This window comes from Oncorhynchus kisutch, linkage group LG5 (genome assembly GCF_002021735.2).
Source record: "Oncorhynchus kisutch isolate 150728-3 linkage group LG5, Okis_V2, whole genome shotgun sequence".
NCBI lineage: Eukaryota > Metazoa > Chordata > Actinopteri > Salmoniformes > Salmonidae > Oncorhynchus > Oncorhynchus kisutch.
Genome location: NC_034178.2, coordinates 67,499,075 through 67,523,158, shown reverse-complemented (window position 1 = coordinate 67,523,158; position 24,084 = coordinate 67,499,075). Strand labels below are relative to the sequence as shown.

The window sequence follows — 24,084 nt, the reverse complement described above, 5'->3', positions numbered from 1 at the left end:
CCAGTCTTTGTTCAAAGTTTCAGGCTTTTTTCTTCCCAAATGAGGAAGAAAAATTCGTTTTAGAACTCGGACTCAGAGTTGGAAAGCAGTCTGTGCGCGCGCTTACTAATATCATTTTCCTATTGAACATAATTCTTTCCGTATGAAATATTATAGTTTAATTACATTTTAGGGTACCTGAGGATTAGATAGAAACGTATTTTGACTTGGTTTAACATAGTTTAGCGATAGCTTTTTGGATTCCATTCTCTGCGTGTTGAACGAGTGGATTACTCAAATCGATGGCACCAACTAAACTGACTTTTTGGGATATAAAGAAGGATTTTATCTAACAAAACGACACTACATGTAGTAGTTGGGACCCTTTTGATTGCAAATCAGAAGAAGATTTTTAAAAAGTAAGTGAATATTTAATTGCTATTTGTGATTTTATGAAGCCTGTGCCGGTGAAATATGTTGATGTGGGGTGCCGTCCTCAAACAATCGCATGGCATGCATTTGCTGTAAAACCCATCAGATAGATGTACAAGAATTTAAGCTTTTAACCGATATAAGACACTTGTATGTAGCTAAATGTTTAATATCCATAATTTTTATGATTATTTATTTGAATTGTGCACCCTCCAATTTCACTGGAAGTTGTCGACAGGTGTTCCGCTGGCGGGATGCCTAGCCCGAAGAAATGTTAATGAAGGAATGTCATTATTTGAATGAATTTCCCCCATTGCTCCTTCTTCTTCCAACAGTAGGGCCTGCTCCGCTCCTACTCCCAATAGTAGGGCCTGCTCTGCTCCTCCTCCCAACATTAGGGACTGCTCCACTCCTACTTCTTCCAACATTAGGGACTGCTCCACTCCTACTTCTTCCAACAAATCAAATCAAATCTTATTTGTCACATACACATGGTTAGCAGATGTTAATGCGAGTGTAGCGAAATGCTTGTGCTTCTAGTTCCGACAATGCAGTAATAACCAACGAGTAATCTAACCTAACAATTCCAAAACTACTACCTTATACACACAAGTGTAAAGGGATAAAGATTATGTACATGAAGATATATGAATGAGTGATGGTACAGAACGGCATAGGCAAGATGCAGTAGATGGTATCGAGTACTGTATATACATATGAGATGAGTAATGTAGGGTATGTAAACTAAGTGGCATAGTTTAAAGTGGCTAGTGATACATGTATTACATAAAGATGCAGTAGATGATATAGAGTACAGTATATACATATACATATGAGATGAGTAATGTAGGGTGTGTAAACATTATATTAAGTAGCATTGTTTAAAGTGGCTAGTGATATATTTTTCCATCAATTTCCATTATTAAAGTGGCTGGAGTTGAGTCAGTGTGTTGGCAGCAGCCACTCAATGTTAGTGGTGGCTGTTTAACAGTCTGATGGCCTTGAGATAGAAGCTGTTTTTCAGTCTCTCGGTCCCTGCTTTGATGCACCTGTACTGACCTCGCCTTCTGGATGATAGCGGGGTGAACAGGCAGTGGCTCGGGTGGTTGTTGTCCTTGATGATCTATGTACCGTATATGCCAATTATTTTATGGTCCTACTGCATTCTGTCCCGTATCAACACTTTTCAAACTTTTGGTGCCAGCGAGAATGACATAAGAAAGTAGTCAAGGTGACTAGCCTAATGGAGCCTCCACCATGTATATCTCACTAGGTCAGGACATTTAATCCTACATATATCCATGATATTTGTGATTTCCTTAAGTGCAACCTACCTTTGTCTAATAAGATATTCTCGTTTTTCATTGGAAAATGTTTTGCTACAGTTTGCAACGATCTCCACTAATGAATACATCCCTTGTAATGATTATCTTCTGTCACTGCCCAGATGTCCAAGTTCTTTGACCTGTGCTCTGACAGCCTGTGGGGCATCCGGAAGGCGTGCGCCGACTGCTTCATGATCGTCTCCAACTCCACCTCCCCTGAGGTGCAACGCACTAAACTGTCTCCCCTTTTCAGTAGCCTCATCAGTGACCAGTCTCGCTGGGTAAGAGACTGTGCACACACACACACACACACACACACCCATACACACACACAGTATAAACATCATTCTATTCTGGTGTTGTTTGTATGAGATGTTTTTCCGCATGAATGACCACGTATTACAATAATAACAGTGATGATAGATTGACGGTGAACATCATAGAGATGCATATATTATTATGTCTGTTACTACGTTGTTGTATTTAATGACGTTGTATTTAATGCTCTCTTGACCCTCCAGGTGCGCCAGGCTGCCTTCCAGTCTTTGGGACGCTTCATCTCCACCTTTGCCAACCCCTCCAGCACGGGCCTCTACTTCAAAGAGGACGGCACGCTGCTGGAGGTCCCCACGTGTCCCTCTGACAGGTTAGGACACAAACACAAACCAACAGCAAAACACACACATTGTCACCGCACCACTCTGGGTCCAAAAAAACACTATTTGAAATGTACCATACTAGTAAAATGAACCAATAGCATTTTCTTGTTTTCACTTTTGAATTTAGAGTTTTGAGTGTTGTGATTTTATTATAATTATAATGAATGTAAGTGTCGATAGGACATCAGTCAATTAATATCATCTTGTGTGCATCTTCAAGCGATGGCATCAGTTGTATTTAATTTAGCTGTTATTAATTCACCGTATGTGGTTATTATATTCTGAAGCTACACTTAACATATCCCAGTGATCAAAACAATCTTGAAGCATGACTTCCGATTGGTCAGACCAGCGTTGAATAGTCCTCACACCAGGTGCTTCCTGTTTGAGTTTCTGCCAATAGGAGGGGAGGAGCAAGATGGAATCGTGGTCTGATTTGCTGAATGGAGGGCGGGGGAGGGCATTATATGCATTCCGGAAGGTAGAATAACAATGGTTGAGAGTTTTAGCAGCTGTTATTCCTTGTCCAAACAGTTGACACATATTTGGTAACTTTCACTTGTTTGACACTTTGTCATACCTTTGTTTGGTTGTAGTGCGTAACAGTCTACGGTTCTCTTTATGTTCCCATCTCTTTGACATTTTTCAGCACTGTTGTACTCCACCATGGCTGTGTAGGTGCTGAATTTTGCGCAGAAGGAGAGAGCTCCTGTTTCACTTTGTTCACGGTGCGACCAGACTTTGTTTACAAGCCAATTTATTTGCCAATGGCAGTGAAGTGAAGAAATTGTCCTTGGTGACATTCGTCCCCTTGCCAGCATAAGGTTCCATAAGCCTCATCACCACATTCTCCCACACTCTCTCACCTGCTGCCTCATGTGGATATCTTTCCAGATATTGAAAGCAGTTCAACAAGTACATTTACACATGCTCTCGCTGTCTAGCCTATTCCCTGTAGGCCAGAGTAGACTGATAAGACCGCTCATCAACTCACCCATTCTCCCCCTTTCTCCCCAACATACTTCACTTTATTGATTTCATCTGTTGTTATATTTGTGAAATTTAGTTTCGGTTCAGTTTCATTATCGGGGTGATTATCAGCTGGGCACTGCACTTTCAACTGTTGGGAGTAGTGGAGCAGGCCCAACTGTTGGGAGGAGTGGAGCAGGCCCAACTGTTGGGAGGAGTGGAGCAGGCCCAACTGTTGGGAGGAGTGGAGCAGGCCCAACTGTTGGGAGGAGTGGAGCAGGCCCAACTGTTGGGAGGAGCGGAGCAGGCCCAACTGTTGGGAGGAGCGGAGCAGGCCCAACTGTTGGGAGGAGCGGAGCAGGCCCAACTGTTGGGAGGAGCGGAGCAGGCCCAACTGTTGGGAGGAGCGGAACAGGCCCAACTGTTGGGAGGAGCGGAGCAGGCCCAACTGTTGGGAGGAGCGGAGCAGGCCCAACTGTTGGGAGGAGCGGAGCAGGCCCAACTGTTGGGAGGAGCGGAGCAGGCCCAGTCTGTATCCAGCCACCTGCTCTCAGATCCAGAAGGTATTGGACTGCCTCCAGCTCCACATGGACGACCCTGATGTACAAGGTGAGGATTGAGGGAGACATGTCTCGTCAAAGGTTGTCCATGTGGTGACACAATGGTGACACAATGCGCTGGATATCATCCAATCTTCACAACATTATTTAACACACAGTGAACTTAATAGTCTGGACATTTAGGAGTTTGAGCGTGATCTGTGTATTCAAATCAAATCAAACTTTATTTGTCACATGTGCCGTATACAACAAGTGTAGAATTTACTGTGAAAGCCCTTAACCAACAGTGCAGTTCAAGAAGAGTTAAGATAATATTTACCAAGTAGACTAAAATAAAAAGTAATAAGAAAAAGTACACAATAAGAAAAACAACAACGAGGCTATATACAGGGGGCACCGGTACCGAGTCAGTGTGCGGTGGTACAGGTTAGTTGAGGTCATTTGTACATGTAGGTGGGTGTGTAGTAACTATGCAGAGATAATAAACAGTGAGTAGCATCAGTGTACAACATTTTTATTAATTGGTGGTGATTTTATTAATTGTTCAGCAGTCTTGGTCCTAGACTTGGAGCTCCGGTACCTTTTTTATGTCACATGACAAGTGTGTGTGTGTGTGTGTGTGTGTCTTTCTGCATGTGTCTCCCAGCCCAAGTACAGGTGCTCTCAGCCGCCCTAAAGGCTGCCCAGCTGGAGAGCCAGTCTGAGGAGGAGGGCGAGTCAGAGAGCCAGACACCAGAGGATAGAGAACCAGATGAGGAGTCCTCCCAGCACAGAGTGACCACAGAGGAGACACAGACACCTGAGCCACCAACCCAGCAGGCCAAGGACCCAGCACCCACAGAGGAACAGAAAGAGGCAGAAGCTGAGACTGAGAAGGAGCCAGAGCCTTATGAGTCACCCCCCAACTCGCCTGTCCTAGTACGGGAGGACTCGGACCACAGCAGCGTGGTGAGTCAAAATGACTTTGATTAATTGCTTTTTGACACTGAGAGACTAAATGGAACTTTGACACTGTTAATGAGAATATATTGAACTTTGACACAAAAGCCTAGTGAACAAACAGATCATCGACCATCTTGAATCCCACCGTACCTTCTCCGCTATGCAATCCGGTTTCCGAGCTGGTCACGGGTGCACCTCAGCCACACTCAAGGTCCTAAACGATATCATAACTACCATTGATTAAAAAACAGTACTGTGCAGCCGTCTTCATTGACCTGGCCAAGGCTTTCTACTCTGTCAATCACCGTATTCTTATCGGCAGACTCAACAGCCTTGGTTTCTCTAATGACTGCCTCGCCTGGTTCACCAACTACTTCTCAGATAGAGTTAAGTGTGTCAAATCGGTGGTCCTGTTGTCCGGACCTCAGACTGGTATATTTGTCTGCTAGCTGACTGGTATATTTGTCTGCTAGCTGACTGGTATATTTGTCTATGTATCTACTCCTGTTGTTGGTCAGGAGCCGGAGCTGATGGAGAGCCTGGAGGGGAAAGAGGACTCTGCTTTCAACCAGGTGTGTGAGGAGAAGTCCAAGGTCCAGGTCAGTTAGTCAGTTCTGTCAAACACTGAATTTCTGAATTTCTAATAAACATTACTGTGCACATAGAGGGACATTTATGTTCCAGTCAAGTCTGAGGTACATCTTTAATTTGTTTTGTCTGAGAATAGTAAAATGATCCAGTGTCCAAGGAATTGCAATTGACAAGATCTAGGGCCAGTGTTCCAGAACCAGATTCAGCCTAGTCCTGGTCTAAAATGCATATCTCCATTGATGGTGCATTTGAGTCCTGGACGGGCTTAAGCCTAGCAAAGTTGCTAGCTACTTGTTGCAAGGTATTTAGCAAACAGGTTTCATGAAATCCATGCAGCCACTGGCTGGCTCACTTTGTGACTTGACAACGAAATATTAGCAAGCCAGGCTAGCTAACTTCAGCTATCCCCACAGAAATGGATATCTGGCTGTAACCTTGGCTGGCTAAACACGGAAGGTTAGCGCACTGTTATCGTATTGGCTAAACGGACACATCTAGTCTTTCGCTAAGATTTGACGTGTGGAATTTTGGAAACTCCAGCATCCGACACGAGACGTTCTGAAACTACACCATTCAGATCACGAACATGTAAAGCAGTCCGTTCTCGTCTCAGCTGTTGAATGTGAATCGGGCTTTCGTCCGTGTCTGGGGAAACCAGCTCCTCTTGTCCCTTCTACTGAGAGCTGCTGCCATGGCTATGATAGTAACAAGTTTGAACCACTCTTGCCCCCTCCCTCCCTCCCTCCCTCCTCCAGAATGTGATTCCCCAGCAGCTGCTGGACCAGTATCTTTCCATGACGGACCCGGCGCAGGCCCAGACCGTGGATACTGAGATCGCCAAGCACTGTGCGTTCAGCCTACCTGGCGTGGCCCTCACCCTGGGCCGGCAGAACTGGCACTGCCTAAAGGACACGTACGAGACCCTCGCCACCGACGTACAGGTGGGTGCTTTTGGATTCAAAAGTTTTCCGTTGTGTGCCCAAGAACACGACAGAGAAAAGTTGGGGTCTTCAATGATAAGAGCTTGGTTTGGAACGAAAAGTGAACAACACACTATGTATTGACATCATCACTGGAGATTTATACGTCAGAGAACAACCGTTACATTTGTGTTTGATATCCTATGCACGTTGCTATGCTAATGGCCAGTCCAGTGACTGCTTGGTCACAGGTCTCATGACGTAATATCGACATGTTAGTTTGCAACCAAAAGCAATACAGCTTGTCATTTTGACTTGGAGGCTGTACGGAACTTCAGTTTCCTCAAATGTTTGCTTATTTCTGGGCAAATTAGATGGGACAGCGGTCGATAGGAGAGATTGTGCTGAAGTAGCAGTGGCTATACTCTCAATTACCACCTCTGACCTGACAACGGTCATGTTGACTATACTCCTCCTAATTCTCTCTAACATGGAAACGTTTTGTTTTGTGATGAGCCAAGCTGACCCCCTGGCTGTACTCATTACCCCTACAGTGGAAAGTGCGCCGGACGCTGGCCTTCTCCATCCACGATCTGGCCCTGATCCTGGGGGACCAGCTGACGGCGGCCGACCTGGTGCCCATCTTCAACGGCTTCCTTAAGGACCTGGACGAGGTGCGCATCGGGGTGCTCAAACACCTCTATGACTTCCTCAAGGTGAGACCACCATACGTGTAACGAGCAACTGTGTAGCGATTCTAAATCGGCCATCTACATAGGCTACACATTAAAATGAAAACGTTTGGTCCACCTCCTGTGCTGTTTTACTAGCCTGGTCCCAGATGTGTTTGTGCTCTTCTTACCAACTCCATTGCTCATTGTCGGGCCAAACATTGACAAGGAGTTGTCATGAGAGCACAAACAGATTGGAACTCAGGCGACCATAATGGATTTTAAATGTGGATGTCTGCCTGACTTGACCTGTATACTGAGTTCATATGGTTGTCATAGAACCAATTTCTCTTTCACAATAACAACATGTTTAGTTTACAGGTTGACTCCTTTTACTCTTATTTCGTTTGTCTATACTTCTTTTGATACTTGTGCCTTGCGTCACTAATAAATGATCATTTGTTGTCCAGGAGTTTTTTAATGATGGGGAAACATGAGGGTGTTTCCACCACGCCTTTTGAGATGCGTAACTTTTGGTTTCACCCAATTTTAGCATTCTGTCATAACAAACTCATTTTCCCATCTCAAGTAAGTGTTGAATAAAGGAACTGGGTTGTACATAACAGGGTTGATGATTTCATCTTAGTAATCTTCACAAATGACTTTGTCAAAGCAACACAATAACTAGGGCTTTACAATAGTGGTTTAAACTTGGGGTTATGTGGATTCAAATCTTCCCAGAAGTCAGAGGGTGCACAGAGCGACATGTAAAAATGCATCATTTTAGCACTTTAGTAAGTCTTTATTTACGTAAACATTTTGACTTCTTGAATTCTCTATTTGGTCTATATTAAGGGACACTTTAATTGAAAAGGCTTTTCGTGGAACGACCCATAACTTGGATCTGTTGCTGTGGTGCTAAAGCTTTCTGTCTTCTGTCTTGTCTTGTGGAAGCTGCTCCATGCAGAGAACAGGAGAGAGTACCTGTACCAGCTTCAGGAGTTCATGGTGACGGACAACAGCCGCAACTGGAGGTTCAGATACCAGCTGGCCGAGTGAGTCTCCCATTCATTTAGATACCAGCTGGCCGAGTGAGTCTCCCATTTATTTAGATACCAGCTGGCCGAGTGAGTCTCCCATTCATTTAGATACCAGCTGGCCGGGTGAGTCTCCCATTCATTTAGATACCAGCTGGCCCGGGTGAGTCTCCCATTCATTTAGATACCAGCTGGCCGGGTGAGTCTCCCATTCATTTAGATACCAGCTGGCCGGGTGAGTCTCCCATTCATTTAGATACCAGCTGGCCGGGTGAAGTCTCCCATTCATTTAGATCAGGGCTAGTCTTTCTCATTCATCTAGGATCGAGGCCTCCATATTTCTCCCAATAGAGGGCGCACTTGCCACCAGACTGTGATGTCATGCACAATTTTAGTGTTCCACTTGGATGGGCCTTCCAATGATCACAGGGTTTCATCCAGGTCAGCAGGGTGGATCAGCCAATGAATGATGCTCCTGAGCAGGATGGCATGTGGCAGTAAATCACTAACATTGGGCCCGTATCCTCAGTATCTCGGAGTAGGAGTGCTGATCTAGAATCAGTTTAGCCTTTTTTAGATCGTAATAAGATTATATGGACAGATCCTAGATCAGCACTCCTACTCTGAGACAGTTTGTGGATTCAGGTCCTGGCCCCGTATCTGTTTTTGCTCTTGTCTACTCCATCAAGCCAAACACAACAATGAGTGACAGGGACTTTGCATGATGGCTCAAACAGACTGTCACTCAGGTTAACATGGCGCAAAAGCAGTCGCCCTCTTGTTTTTTTTTACTCTGCTCTCCCAATGCATATATAAGTATTGTTGGACTTCTTTGTGGAGTGAAGATATCAGAGAAAGAATGTTTATTTTTTAGGATGACCCCCCTGAAGAGCCAGTGTGTGTTGAACAGAACGTCTTCATGTGTGTGTCCACAGGCAGCTGATCTTGATCATGGAGTTGTACAGCCACGATGATGTGTATAACTACCTCAGACAAATAGCACTAACCCTCTGCTCAGACAAAGTGTCAGAGGTCCGGTGGATCTCTTACCAGCTGGTAGGAATGCCATTTGTACTTTAATTGTTTGGGGGAATGATGTCACAATGTTTTCTTTATTATTGTTTAACAGCCTCAAGTACTCATATTGTCCTCAATGATATGAGGTGTGCTTGTGTGCGCATGTCTGTATTGTGACAAACTTCTGTGGAAGTGACAGTCATCTCATCAGTGACCTGCCTTTCTTAAAGAATGGGAAGCATCCAAACATGGTTTGCCTCACAAATGGCTGAAAATATTCCATTGTCTGTGTCAGGTCCACATTAGGTAGACATCAATAGAAAAACAGGAAACGACTATGAAATAAAATATTTCAGTTGTGTATACTACTTTGTTTTTATTTGATCATCTCATCTCTGCTCAGGCAGTAGCAGCCAGCCAACCATCTAACGGTATCTCTGTGCTTCCCATACTCAACAGTCTTTAAGTCCTCCTACTTAGCTAGGCTAGTGGCTAGCTGGTAGCTGCCTAAGTATGCTGCAGAGCTGTCTGACAAAATCATTTGACTAGTTCTTTAAAGAAGACGTGGTATAATTTCAAGACTGCTTATATCCAGCTCCTATAACTATCAATCGGGTAGAGCTACTTCACGTACTGTCTCTATCCCTCTTGTCATGTTGGGTACATTCCTCTCATGCAGTCTGTTGTGCGGGCTCTGTCCGAGCCAGGAAGAACAGGCGCAATGGATTGTGGTCATTGTATTTAATTATGAGTGGATTTGGCTATTTGGCTATTTGGCTATTTCAGCATCACAGCATACCTGTACATAGCCCACCTATAATTTAGCCCAAACAACTACCTCTTTCCCAACTGTATTTAATTTTTATTTATTTATTTATTTTGCTCCTTTGCACCCCATTATTTTTATTTCTACTTTGCACATTCTTCCATTGCAAAACTACCATTCCAGTATTTTACTTGCTATATTGTATTTACTTTGCCATCATGGCCTTTTTTGCCTTTACCTCCCTTCTCACCTCATTTGCTCACATTGTATATAGACTTGTTTATACTGCATTATTGACTGTATGTTTGTTTTTACTCCATGTGTAACTCTGTGTCGTTTTATCTGTCGAACTGCTTTGCTTTATCTTGGCCAGGTCGCAATTGTAAATGAGAACTTGTTCTCAACTTGCCTACCTGGTTAAATAAAGGTAAAATAAAAAATAAATAAATAAATCACCTGTTACATGGCTGTGTGCTCTATTTTACACCTGTCAGCAATCTCCATAGACAAACATTGGCAGTAGAATGGCCTTACTGAAAGGCTCAGTGACTTTCAACGTGGCACCGTCATAGGATGCCACATTTCCTACAAGTCAGTTTGTCCCGATCAACTGTAAATGCTGTTATGTGGAAACGTCTAGTGGCAACACCGGCTCAGCCGCGAAGTGGTAGGCCACACAAGCTCACAGAACGGGACCGCCGAGTGTTGTAGCGTTAGCGTGTAATAATCTGTCCTCAGTCGCAACATTCACTAATGAGTTCCAAACTGCCTCTGGAAGCAACTTCCCTCACAAGAACTGTTCTTCGGGAGCATCATGAAATGGGATTCCATGGCTGAGCAGCCGCACAAAAGCCTAAGATCACTATGCGTAATGCCAAGCGTTGGATGAAATGGTGTAAAGCTCACCGCCATTGGACTCTGGAACAGTGGAAACGAGCTACCTGGAGTGATGAATCACGCTTCACCATCTGGCAGTCTGACTGATTAATCTGGGATTGACGGATACCAGGAGAACGCTACCTGCCCGAATGCGTAATTACCAACTGTAAAAATGGTCTGGGGCTGTTTTTCATGGTTTGGGCTTGGCCCCTTAGTTCCAGTGAAGGAAAATCTTAATGCTACAACATTCAAGGAATTTCTAGATGATTTTGTGACAGCAGTTTGGGGGCCTTTTCCTGTTTCAGCATGACAATGAAGTCTCCGCAACAATGTTCCACCATCTAGTGGAAAGCCTTCCCAGAAGAGTGGAGGTTGTTATAACAGCAAAGGGGGGGGGGACCAACGCCATATTAATGCTGATGATTTTGGAATAAGATGTTTGACGAGCTGGTGTCCACATACTTTTGGTCATGTATTGTATTTACAGACACAGCCCTGATAGGATGATCTCCAGCCCACCCATTACCCAGATGAACAGTCATTGGTTTATTATGATCAGATCACATTGTGACGTCATGCTGTGGGCCAAAAGATCCATCCTTCCTGAACAGGCTGAAATTCCAGGCATTTTCTTCAAACAGCTCATACACAATTTCATACTGTTATTTCGACCTCGTATTGTGGAAATGTCATCAAATATCATCTTGTCTGTCCCAGGTGGTGGAGATCTTACAGAAGATGTATGCGTGTGGAGCCCACGAGCTGGGCCTGAACTTCAGCAACGAGCTCATCGTCCGCTTCTGCCACTGTCCAAAATGGGTGGGCCGCCAGGCCTTTGCCTTCATCTGTCAGGTCATATGAAAATAAATCCTTACAAACACTAATCCCAATAGCTGCTGCCTTCAAAATAATGTTTAGTGTGAAATTGCATCAGCCATGCTTGCCATAGAACTATTCTGAAAGAAGGCGGAAGTGAGAATTGTATGCCTGACTGCTTGGTCATGTTCATTAGGCACCAAACAGAAGGGAAACTGATTTTTGAAACATTTTCTGTTGCATTCCCTAATGAACACGAACGGCTCTGCTTACCATCTGTCATCTATCTTTCTATCTAAATCTGTTTTTCTATTAACTCACTCTCCGCTGTGTTCCCCAGGCCATCGTGGAGGAGGACTGTATGCCCATGGACCAGTTTGCCCAGCACCTCCTCCCCAGTCTCCTCAGCCTGTCGTTGGACCCCGTGGCCAACGTCCGCGTGCTGGTGGCCAAAGCACTGCGGCAGAGTGTCATGGAGAAAGGTAAAGATTGGGCCCTCTTATCTACCCAAGAATATGGTTCATGCATGAGATGCTTTATGCTATTGAGAAAGTCAAGAATGGAATAGAACATAATTTGTCTTCGAGAGGGAATATGTCTCACACATTTAAAAGCCCACACCAGAAATCCACTTTTTCGAGATGAAAGATGATGGTCAGAGCTTACCCATGGTGTTGTAAATGATTTACCTCAATAGGTCATCATTTTAGTGAAAGTGTCAATTATTTGTCCTTGAAGTGGGAAATCCAAGGTGGGACATTTGCGGAAATCTGTGTCAATGCCATGTCTTTTCCTATGAGATAACGTGCAAATTCTTTTCAGACTCCATTTCTTTTCAGGGCTGTGTTTTATTTCAATGTTACCACCCACCAGCATGACATTGTTTATTAATCAGAAACAGCTGCAGAGTTCTTCCTCTTTAGCAAATGAGCTGAGCCAAAACATCCTCTTGTCCTAAGCCATGGAGCATGTTAAAATAGGGTGTGAGCTATCTCCTGTTAGTGATATGAGGCAACCTCCAAAGTGGTTCAAACAGAGGGCTTGATTGACATAATGTGTATGGGAATGTTCTTAAACAGATTATAACCTGGGTGGTTCGAACCCTGAATACTGATTGGCTGAACCGTGGTACTGTAATCAGACCATATACCACGGATATGACAAAACATGTATTTTTATTGCTCTAATTACAATGGTAACCAGTTTATAATAGCAGTAAGGCAGCTCTGGGGGTGGTGATATATGGCCAATATACCACGGCTAAGGTCTGTATCCAGTCACTCCGCGTTGCGTTATGCTTAAGAACAGTCCTTAGCCGTGGTATATTGGCCATATACCACACCTCCTCGTGCCTTATTGCTTAAATAGAAACAGAAATAGACGTATGATGCAATACACATGAAATGAATAAATAGCAGAAGAAGAGCATAACTACTAATTATATTGAATAGAGCAATAGCAATAGGCAAGTCAAGCACAGTACATGACAATAAATGGTGACTGGTCTTGCAGGTACATTTACATTTTAATCATTTAGCTCTTACCCAGAGCGACTTCCTGTTAGTGAGTCTTTCCCACTTCCAACAGATTTTCTCTCTGCATGTTGTTGTCTTTGATCCTCCCAAAATGTGTTGTGCCGTATGTTTCTGATATCCAAATGAGCATACCACTTAGAATATAGTTTTTCCTCTCTCTTCTGTGGACTATTTTCTCCCTTCATTTTGTTGTTAATGTTTTGCCCTCTATTCCTCATTGTTCCCTATCGTTCTCCATATTTCCCCAGTTTCCTACATTCTTATATTTAATTATGTAAAGTACTACCCACCGGTCCACCCATTAGGGCCTCATTGATTTGAATTGGGACACCCATTCTAGTAATTATATTTCTATAGTTGTGACCCATGTAAAATGCACTTTAATTAAACACTGACTTGACTTGTACTTGCAGCGTACTTCAAAGAGCCGGGCAGTGCCTACTTAGAAGAGCTGGAGGAGACGGTGATGACCCTGCAGGCGGACAAGGACAGAGACGTACGCTTCTTTGCCAGCCTGGACCCCGACATGGTGCTTATGGACACTTCTGCTTTAATCTAGAACCTTCCAGCCTGCTCCAACACACAGCCAATAACTATCACCAGCATCAGACCTGACCAGAACACTCGCCTGCAGGAAATAAAGGCACTGATACATAAACATACATAGAATCAGTCATGTGCTCTCTCTCTGTCTCTCTCACACACACACACACACACACACACACACACACACACACACACACACACACACACACACACACACACACGATCTGAAAACCGCACCTCGCTAAGCTAAAACAGCCACCGCAAAATGGCATCGGATTCCAGGTGGAAAACAACCCACCATACGGCTCGGCTAGCGTCCCGTCGTCGAGTCACCTCAACCCATCTGTATCCAGCTGGTTCTCTCAGGTCCTCTGGTTTCATCACGGTTTCTCTCTCTCTTTTCATCTTGTCTTCAATGACCTCCGTAACCACTACTGCTTAGGAGAAGGAACAACCGCACCACTTGGCACTAAACAAAATATGTTAATGAACTCGTGGCATCTTCCCTCTGTGTGTTTACTATGTCAATAATGTGATCCAAGTCTCCCAGAGACCAATGAAATACCTCTGATTGGACATAACTCAGGCCAGTTTCGCCATAGGGGCGTTTAGCTTATAGAATGAGGTACAGCGCTTTAGAACGCAGATAGAAATGGAATGTATAGATAGACTCACTAGAATTGTGATTCTTCTATATACAATGCATCTGTACATTCTATAACGTTGCTCTCCCCTGAATAAACCTCGGGTGTCAGCGGGACCTCGGGTGTCAGCGGGACCTCTGGTGTCAGCGGGACCTCAGGTGACAGTCAATTTTGCATCCCAAATGGCACCCTATTCCCTTTATAGTGCACTACTTTTGACCAGGGCCCATAGGGCTATGGTCAAAAAAGTGCACTGTATAGGGAACAGGGTGCCATATTGGATGCAGCCCTTCAATTGTGTTTTGGGGTTATTTGGGGTGTTCACGACTCAAGGGCTTATGATAAAGTGACAGAGTTTGTTGTAAACCTGTAGTAAGAAGAAGCAGAAAAAGAGAGTGATAGTTTGGTAAAGACCTGTGAAGCACTCCCCCCTTATCCACCGTGTAGGCCATCATTGTAAATAAGAATTTGTTCTTAACTGACTTGCCTAGTTAAACAAAGGTTAAATTAATTTTTAAAAATGTAAATCCACTTCATAATTTTGGCTTTTCAGTCAGACCACTGCACTGACCACAATCAATTGTACAGTATAGGAATGGTTGTGTGGCCTGGGTTTGTGTTCCAAGACGCTCTGACTAGTAAATCTCATTAGTAGTGAAATAAGTATGTTGGAGAATAAATAACTTCCATTGTATAGCTTAACCTGTATAGCCAGGGGATCCAAGGCCAGTTTTAGGGTTTTCTGTAGAGACATGAATGTGGATATAATGAGAGCTGTCACTTTTGTAGTCTTTTTTTCTCTCTTTTTTTTCTCACCTGTTCACATGGCAACCCATTTTTGACCATAAACACGACTTGAGATCCTAAACTGATTGCGGTGTGGCGTGCATCTCAAGTCTGTCTTCCATCTTATGGAAATGTTCACTTCTGTAGACTACCTAACGCATCACACCTGTCAGCAATTTTCCCCATCTTGTTTTTCTTTATGGTAGAACTATTAATAGATATGCATTTTATGAAATGTATTTTTCTTTTCAAATATGTACCATTGTTCAAAGATTTTATATCCGAACTTTGCATTTCACAACCTTTGTAACATTCAATCATTTCTTTAAAATATTTTTTATGTAATGTTATTTTTAGCATTCTGTAATTAAATTTATAATATAAATCAGAAAAATCAAGACATGTGTAGCCTGTCTCCAAACTACCTTGTATAACCAACAAATGAATTGTGCAAATGAGTGTCATATCATTGTCACAAAGGTTCAAAACACCTGCAGCACAAATTTTTTATAAATATAAAACTCAGCTAGGTGAGTTTTCCATGAAGAAGAATTGTTACTTGCTTCTTTAAAAGTATTTTTTTTGCGATACTTGAAGTTTGACACGTAAAGTGAAGCTGTGAAATATAGTCAGTAAAATCTATGTTCTGATTACTACCGACAGACTACTACACTGAACAAAAATATAAACGCAACAATTAAAGTGCTGGTCTCATGATTTATGAGCTGAAATAAAAGATTCAAGAAATGTGTCATACGCACCAAAAGCTTATTTCTCTCAAATTTTGTGCACATTTGTTTACATCCCTGTTAGTGAGCATTTGATCCTTTGTCAAGATAATTAATCCAGTTTAGTCACACAACAGAATGCCACAGATGTCTCAAGTTTTGAGGGAGTATGCAATTGCCATGCAGGAATGTCCACCAGAGCCATGCAGGAATGTCCACCAGAGCCATGCAGGAATGTCCACCAGAGCTGATAATTCAATGTTAATTTCTCTACCATAACGTCATTTTGGAGAATTTGGCAGTACGTCCAACCAGCCTCACATCCACAGACTACGTGTAACCATGCCAACCCAGGGCCTCCACATCCGGCTTCTTTCCCTGCAGGATCGTCAGAGGGGGTGAAGAGTATTTATCTTTGTAATCGAGCCTTTTTGTGGGGAAAAACTCATTCTGATTGGCTGGGCTTCGCTACCAAGTGGGTGGGCCTATGCTCTACCAGGCCCACCCATGGCTGGGGCGTAGCTATGGGTGACTTTACAGTGCAACAAAATAACTAGGGCTTTACAATGATGGTGGAAACATAGAGAAATGTTGAGGTTATGTGGATTCAAATCTTCCTAGAAGTCACAGAGTGTGCACAGTGCGACATGTAAAAATTCATTATTTTTTAGGTGATTTCTTGAATTCTCTATTTGGTGTATATTAAGGGGCACTTCATTTAATATAACAGACTTTTAAAAATTCAATATCGGTGCACAAGTTCTACTGAAAATATCAAAGCAATACAAAAGGCACTCTTTTCGTGGAACGACCCATAACTTGGACCTGTTGCTGTGGTGTTAAAGCTTTCTGTCTTCTGTCTTGTCTCTGCTCCATGCAGAGAACAGGAGAGGGTACCTGCAGAACTTTATGTTCGTTTTGTATTTTGTTCTTTTTTCGGTGTTCATTGTAATGAAAGTAAGATGTTCGCCTACGACGCTGCACCTTGGTCTCTTCATTCAAACGATGAACAAAACAAAAGGTCGATGGCTCGTATATAAGGTGTCTAGCTGAGTCAAAACATTTGATTTCCCCAGTAGTTCGAGTTTAACAGCGTTGTCTATATGTGATGTACAATTCACATGTTTAGAGACCCTTTCAGACAGATGTTTTAAATCCTTAAACCCAGACTTGGACCACGCACACTCTCCATTCAATAGCAGGCAAAGGAATCAAATAGTGATTGCTTTGAGATCCTTGTAGTTAGCCACTGCTTCCTTCCAAACCACTCGTAGTTGAATTTGTGATTTCCGACTTGTTGTGAAATGTTTATGGCAAATGAACACAGAGACGTTTTATCTATAATTTATCTTCATATGATTAGCATGGAAAAGGATTTGCAGTAGATTGTAGATTCGTGATGATGACTGCTTGTCTAGCTTGCTTGCTAAGATTTTGAAAGTATGATGTTGACATGATCAGTCCAATCAAAGCTACGGTAGAAACATAAAGATATAAAACTGTATTTTTTTTGTGAAGAATCAACAACAAGTGGGACACAATCATGAAGTGGAACGACATTTATTGGATATTTCAAACTTTTTTAACAAATCAAAAACTGAAAAATTGCGCGTGCAAAATTATTCAGCCCCCTTAAGTTAATACTTTGTAGCGCCACCTTTTGCTGCGATTACAGCTGTAAGTCGCTTGGGGTATGTCTCTATCAGTTTTGCACATCGAGAGACTGAAATTTTTTCCCATTCCTCCTTGCAAAACAGCTCGAGCTCAGTGAGGTTGAATGGAGGTACTTCCATGTCAATATAACTAAACTGAGTTGATCACGAAACATTAGATATTTTCAACTGTGTGTATTTTTTTTTCACAATACAAAAATCAACTTACATTGCTCCATCAAACATGTCTAACAAAACAAAACACAGGTATTAAAAAGAAAATACTCAAAAATACACTAAATATAAATAAAATAACACAAAAAATAAACTATTTTAGTGCAATTGTATTCACTCTGAAAATATCTTATTATAATGATTCAGGAAGATGTTATTCTTGTTGTTATTCACTGGGGTTCATGTTTTAATAAGATAATTCAATTCAATCAGAAAAAGGTGTAATTTTGGTATAGAATTTTGGAATTTTTGTTTGTGTATAAAGTATTTGGCAACAAGAATAATAAAAAATGAACAATCATTTCAGTGGTCTTATAATCATTGCAATAGTAACATATTATATCTTTCATGTCAAAAACATAGGCATTTTTTCAACTGTGTGTATGTTACTGTCGCACATGAGCCGAAAGCGCAACAATGGGACTCTAACGTCTATCACCATAGCAACAGTAATAGTCAGACAACATTCCAAACGGAAGAGAATTCATTAATTCATTCTTTCAGAATTCTAAACCCTTTGCAATCTGCAAAAATTACTGAGCGCGTTTCTATGAGCAATCCAATGACATATTTTTACACCTCAACGAAGAAGATTTCACTTCAGGTACTGTTAGGGTTGCGTAAATTCGAATCTGGTATCAGGATAAATATAACAATGAGTCACCGATTTTATACTATGTATTTTTTATTAGCTAAGTAATAAATGGCAAATGCAACTTTCGTATATACGGGCTCACTGTAATACCACGCAGGGCAGAACAGAGAACTGACAAGATGTATGTAAACAGTATTCTTTATACTGTGATAGACAGTTCCAACACGTCTGTTGGCCTATCACAGTAGATACTGGGCGTGGTTTAAACTTGCTCAGCCTATTGCAGGCGCTCAGGCGCCTGCAATAGGCCGCTTGTTCTCGCAACACCACGCTCTGAATGTGCCACCCCTAACTCATTGCACAGTTCCTGTCTTTTTTCCATCATGAGAAAGGCCCATGGCCCTGAAGCTTTTAACAATGTTTCAAGCCAGCTATGTTGCATAACACATACATACATCCACACAAGCCAACAGCAGATAATATTCAATCATATATATGGTAATGGCTATAATGTAAAACACAGGATCCAACAGTACCGAGACCCAAAAGTGCGATGATTAACCGCGACATCGACTCGAAGAGTGTACCGAGGCCAAAAGTGCAGTTTACCGTGACCCGTCGAAGAAAGTCAAGTTCAGTCTTGGTGCCAGGCTGCGTGAAACGGGAGAGATGTTCGTTGTGCCCGACTGCCACCACAATATGAGAATCAGAGAGCTAAAAAACACCATGGAATTAGTGGTTGGGATTCCCACAGACTTCCAGAGAGTATGCTACCTGGATAATGGTAAAATAAATACCTTTGATCTCATTTGCTGGTTTAACTGTTGATATATGTTAATGAGAAATGGGGAGATGTTGTTGATTAATTGATTAGATATGTATTCATAGATTTTTATTGGGTTTAATGAAGTTAGAATCACGGACCTTATAAATCTCAAACGTAGGCTAGCAGTGATAGGATCGTCATGGTGAACATTTTATTGAGGGTGTTTTCCAGTCAGACTGGGGTATCCCACATCTAATGATGTGCTTCTCTGACCAGACCTAATGTATACTCTCTCCACCCAACAGGTGACCTATGTGATGACACCACTATTCACTGTAATGACATCGTCCCTGGAACTACTGTCACCCTGATGATCTGGCCTTATGATGGATGGGCTGAGCTTGTGATCGCTGCAGCTACTGGCAATGTATTCAAGGTGATGTGGCATGAAAGAAGAACCTAGAATAGTCTACAGCAGTTCTACACAGAGACTCTCTATGTCTCAGGTCATTATTGATCATAATAAAAAAAAGTAGGCTTCCGAGTGGTTCAGTGGTCTAAGGCACTGCATCTCAGTGCAAGAGGTGTCACTACAGACCCTGGTTCGATTCCAGGCTATATCACAACCGGCCGTGTTTGGGAGTCCCATAAGGCGGCGCACAATTGACCCAGCGTCATCCGGGTTAGGGGTTTGGCCGGGGTAGGCCGTCATTGTAAATAAGAATTGGTTCTTAACTTGCCTAGTTAAATAAAGGTTAAAAACCATCATCACCTAATAGCAATACTGCATTTCTTTACCAGACTTGCTGAAAGATCCACCTCCTTATTTGATCTAATGAGGCTAGTCTGTAATTACTGCACATCTAAACAGCATCTCACAGCTGTTATTACAACCTGTAGACCTTATTTACTTCACTCTTCCCTTTTTTTAGGATGAACATTTCCATCAACTTTTCACACATATAAATTCTCTTTATTTCATGTAGCTCAAGAGTGTGATGTCCAAACCAGCACCGCCACGTTCCTCCCATCTCAGTGCTATGGGTTCTATGAGTGGAGCTCCTTCCTGGCTCTCACACCGTCTCTTCTCTGCTCTGTTCATCAGTGCCCACCGTGGACACATGCCCGCTGTCCGCTTCCTGCTCCAACAAGGTACCCACCACCGCAGAGGCAAAACATCTGGATATCACCGGCACACTGGAAAAACCTTGTATCTCACTTGGGGTGATTTTGATAAGTATTATTTTGACATATATTGAATGTAGACATCCCTCACAGAGGCATGATGCCCATGGGGGGCACAGGGGCAGCTGCCCCCTCAGATATATATTTTTGTTTTGTTTTTTGTTATTGAAGTTTTACTCCTTTTTCTCCCCAATTTCGTGGTATCCAATTGTTTTTAGTAGTTACTATCTTGTCTCATCGCTACAACTCCCGTACGGGATGCGTCCTCCGATACACAACCCAACCAAGCTGCACTGCTTCTTAACACAGCGCGCATCCAACCCGGAAGCCAGCCACACTGATGTGTCGGAGGAAGCACCGTACAAGGATATCCCTACCGGCCAGACCCTCCCTAACCCGGACGATGCTAGGTTAGTGCGCACTGCACCCGGCCTGCCACAGGAGTCGCTGGTGCGCGATGAGACAAGGATATCCCTAACCCGGACGACGCTAGGCTAATTGTGCGTCGCCCCACGGACCTCCCGGTCGCGGCCGGTTACGACAGAGCCTGGGCGCGAACCCAGAGTCTCTGATGGCACAGCTGGCGCTGCAGTACAGTGCCCTTAACCACTGCGCCACCCGGGAGGCCCCCCCTTAGATATTTAACAAAAAAACATGTAATACTCTCTGTTATACTACTAGCCACTTAGCAATTTTATGAAGTTGGCTTTAGCTAGCACAGATTGGTTCCCGATCTCCCAACTACCAAGAAGCCAATTCAGTCTATCAATCAAGTAAGACTAGCTAGCTTGTGTACTGTAACTATCTTAGCTGGCATGCCTGCTGGCAAGGTTGGTAGACATTAGAAACGCAAGCACTAAATATACTGACTAAGACTCGTATTCATTTCAATCTTTTACTCAGATTTTAGGAAGAAATGCAGATAAGCATATTAACTTTATTAAAATAAAAGTACCACCAGTCAGGAGGATACAGACAGCTCAAGAGTTATGCTTAGATATGCAGAAATATATTGAGTTGCTATTTTTTACATGGAATTAGGCATAATGATTATGGCTGTAGATTGCAGAAAAAAGCTGTTTCAAGTGTTTGAAAAAGCTAAACTCTCCAATTTATGGACGAGGGAGCTAGCCCCCCTCCAGACTACAGTCGTGGAATATTCTAATCAAGTGAGAGAGACTGTCATTTCTTCAAACAATCGTCTTCATTCAATATCGATTAATTATTGGAATAATGAGACGTCAACCCAACACTCTTGACTGTTGGGCCAAGCAGCCTAACCTTCACAGAAATGCAGAGATCTTTATATAGCTGACACAAAGAATGCTTAGTCATGGCTGGTTTCACCCCTCGATTGCAGATTGGGGGGCACCATAAGCCACTTTGTGTTTAACCTGTGGTCATCTGCATGGGGGTGTTGTTTTAACCCCACCTTGGCTTAGTTTCCCAGATTCCAGGATGATTAGAAAAATAAGGGATTGTTCTAAACTCTTCCAGGCTATCTCGCTGACCACATCTTATCTCTGGAATGCCAGCTGTAGGATTTTAGGCTCCTCTCAGTTTACACAGACATAGATGAGAACTATCTAAAAACTCTAAAATATTGCATAAAACAACCATTCGTTGCATAAACAATATTATAACATAATCTTGTAATTTTGCTACCATACCACCGCCAGCCATCCTCACATACTTTGTTCCCCCTCAGATGTGTGTGTGCATGACGCCCCTGATTCCCCTCCATGCTCTGTGAAAGAAAAATATATTTCTGTAGGACTAATATAAATAATTAAAAAAAATGTCTTGTGAACTTCGATTAGTAAATAACAATATGTCTGAAAAAATAGATTTATTATTTTAAATTCCTGAACATTTCACTTTTTGGAGATACAGGGTTTTTCTGGTACGCTGGCAATATCTGGGTTATGTTAATTAGGCCATGCAACGGAAAACATTTGGCAGAAGAAAGCAAAAGTCAAGCCAGTTTGTTGTTTTAGCCCGTTTTCTTTCTGTATGCCTAACAAACTTGACCCTGTTATTTAGGGGCCAACGTTAAGGGCCAGACTCCCCTGGGGCGCGGGGCCCTCCACGCGGCAGCCGCCCAGGGCCAGTTGCAGTCCATCCAGGAGCTACTGGTGCGCGGCGCCCCACACCAACTGGAGGACGCTGAGGGCATGACAGCTCTGAGAACCGCCATGCGCTGGGACCAGAGGAAGAGCACCCGGCAGCTCTTCCTCTTCCACTGGCAGGAGCGTGCGCAGGGCGTGCGCCTCAAGCCTCACCTGGATGAGACAGAGCTGTTCGCCCACCAGAAACATGACTCCCAACTATGCACCTGGCACCGTGGTGCCCACGCTCAGAGATACATGGCCCACCTGAGGTGCTGTAGCCGTGGGGTGGAGGGCATGGTGGAAGTGAGGCAGCTGGGGCCGCCGCAGAACACGGCCATGAGGGCCCAGGCAAGGAGGGCGTGGATGGGGGATGCGTGACCAGAGCTGCATGTCAAGAACAGGGCAGATGGCCAAGAGCCTGGTCCTGGAGAGCCGTGCACACAGGATTTTATTCCAGCCCAGCACCAACACACCAGTTCCTAACTACTCTGGATTGAATCGCATGAGCAGTCGGGTCATTTGAATCAGATGTGGTAGTGTTGTGGTAGTGTCAGCCTCCAGTATTTATGCTGCAGTAGTTTATGTGTCGGGGGGCTGGGGTCAGTTTGTTATATCTGGAGTACTTCTCCTGTCCTATTCGGTGTCCTGTGTGAATCTAAGTGTGCGTTCTCTAATTCTCTCCTTCTCTCTTTCTTTCTCTCTCTCGGAGGACCTGAGCCCTAGGACCATGCCCCAGGACTACCTGACATGATGACTCCTTGCTGTCCCCAGTCCACCTGGCCATGCTGCTGTTCCAGTTTCAACTGACCTGAGCCCTAGGACCATGCCCCAGGACTACCTGACATGATGACTCCTTGCTGTCCCCAGTCTACCTGGCCATGCTGCTGCTTCAGTTTCAACTTCCACCTGACTGCTGCTGCTCTAGTTTCAACTGTTCTGCCTTATTATTATTTGACCATGCTGGTCATTTATGAACATTGAACATCTTGACCATGTTCTGTTATAATCTCCACCCGGCACAGCCAGAAGAGGACTGGCCACCCCACATAGCCTGGTTCCTCTCTAGGTTTCTTCCTAGGTATTGGCCTTTCTAGGGAGTTTTTCCTAGCCACCGTGCTTCTACACCTGCATTGCTTGCTGTTTGGGGTTTTAGGCTGGGTTTCTGTACAGCACTTTGAGATATCAGCTGATGTACGAAGGGCTATATAAATAAATTTGATTTGATTTGATTTGATTTGTTGGGTTGGAACAAAAACTTGCTAACAGACAATGTTTCCCCCTTGTTCATTTAGTCAGAAGTTTGCCTACCTCTCCCACATCGGACGTTGAGTAAGCACTTTCGCAATCGTTCCGAGCAGCAAGACTCCCTTCATGAAATTATCAAGAAGCAGAAAAGTAGATGAACTGACATTTACAGTGCCTTGCGAAACTATATAATCAAGATAAACCAGTGAAAAAAAGGTGCAGCAAAAAGGTGTAATCACATTAGTCAGAGATGGGGAAAGAAGAACCTGGACGACAGAATGTGACACTGCTTATTGGTGAATGAAAGTAGAAACCAGAGAGAAAAAATATATATAAATACTGTATGATAAAAGCCAATTCAACGGGAGTTGACAACTGTTAAATGGGAAATAAAGTACCTTTAAGGTTTAAATGATTGTAGTTGTGAACTGTTCTATCAAACAAATGCATTGCCGTTGCACCATGGCAGCATTCAGTGCCTTCGGAAAGTATTC

The 24,084-nt window shown here is 43.3% G+C and overlaps 2 protein-coding genes across 2 annotated transcripts; both read left to right on the top strand.

Annotated features, from left to right (window-relative positions):
• The first annotated feature begins 1,826 nt into the window (after positions 1 to 1,826).
• Positions 1,827 to 14,487, top strand: LOC109891445 (serine/threonine-protein phosphatase 4 regulatory subunit 1-like). The gene is made up of 12 exons (XM_031823917.1): positions 1,827 to 2,017; positions 2,258 to 2,441; positions 3,634 to 3,892; positions 4,527 to 4,872; positions 5,385 to 5,465; positions 6,213 to 6,398; positions 6,932 to 7,093; positions 8,003 to 8,103; positions 9,021 to 9,141; positions 11,465 to 11,599; positions 11,904 to 12,045; positions 13,512 to 14,487. The coding sequence occupies exons 1-12, from the start codon at positions 1,859 to 1,861 to the stop codon at positions 13,655 to 13,657; spliced, it is 2,022 nt and encodes a 673-aa protein (XP_031679777.1). The 5' UTR covers positions 1,827 to 1,858; the 3' UTR covers positions 13,658 to 14,487.
• A 4,230-nt stretch (positions 14,488 to 18,717) lies between these two features.
• Positions 18,718 to 24,002, top strand: LOC116374241 (ankyrin repeat domain-containing protein 60-like). The gene is made up of 4 exons (XM_031825709.1): positions 18,718 to 19,067; positions 19,355 to 19,485; positions 20,036 to 20,201; positions 22,278 to 24,002. Exons 1-4 carry the CDS (start codon positions 18,953 to 18,955, stop codon positions 22,721 to 22,723), a joined length of 858 nt encoding a protein of 285 aa, XP_031681569.1. The 5' UTR covers positions 18,718 to 18,952; the 3' UTR covers positions 22,724 to 24,002.
• The last annotated feature ends 82 nt before the right edge of the window (positions 24,003 to 24,084 follow it).

Coding starts and splice junctions, on each gene's coding strand:
- LOC109891445 (XM_031823917.1), top strand. CDS start 1,859: ATGTCCAAGTTCTTTGACCTGTGCTCTGACAGCCTGTGGGGCATCCGG. Junction 9,142..11,464: donor GGTGGATCTCTTACCAGCTG/GTAGGAATGCCA, acceptor TGTCTGTCCCAG/GTGGTGGAGATCTTACAGAA. Junction 11,600..11,903: donor CCTTTGCCTTCATCTGTCAG/GTCATATGAAAA, acceptor TGTGTTCCCCAG/GCCATCGTGGAGGAGGACTG.
- LOC116374241 (XM_031825709.1), top strand. CDS start 18,953: ATGTTCGTTGTGCCCGACTGCCACCACAATATGAGAATCAGAGAGCTA. Junction 19,068..19,354: donor AGTATGCTACCTGGATAATG/GTAAAATAAATA, acceptor TCCACCCAACAG/GTGACCTATGTGATGACACC. Junction 20,202..22,277: donor CCGCTTCCTGCTCCAACAAG/GTACCCACCACC, acceptor CCTGTTATTTAG/GGGCCAACGTTAAGGGCCAG.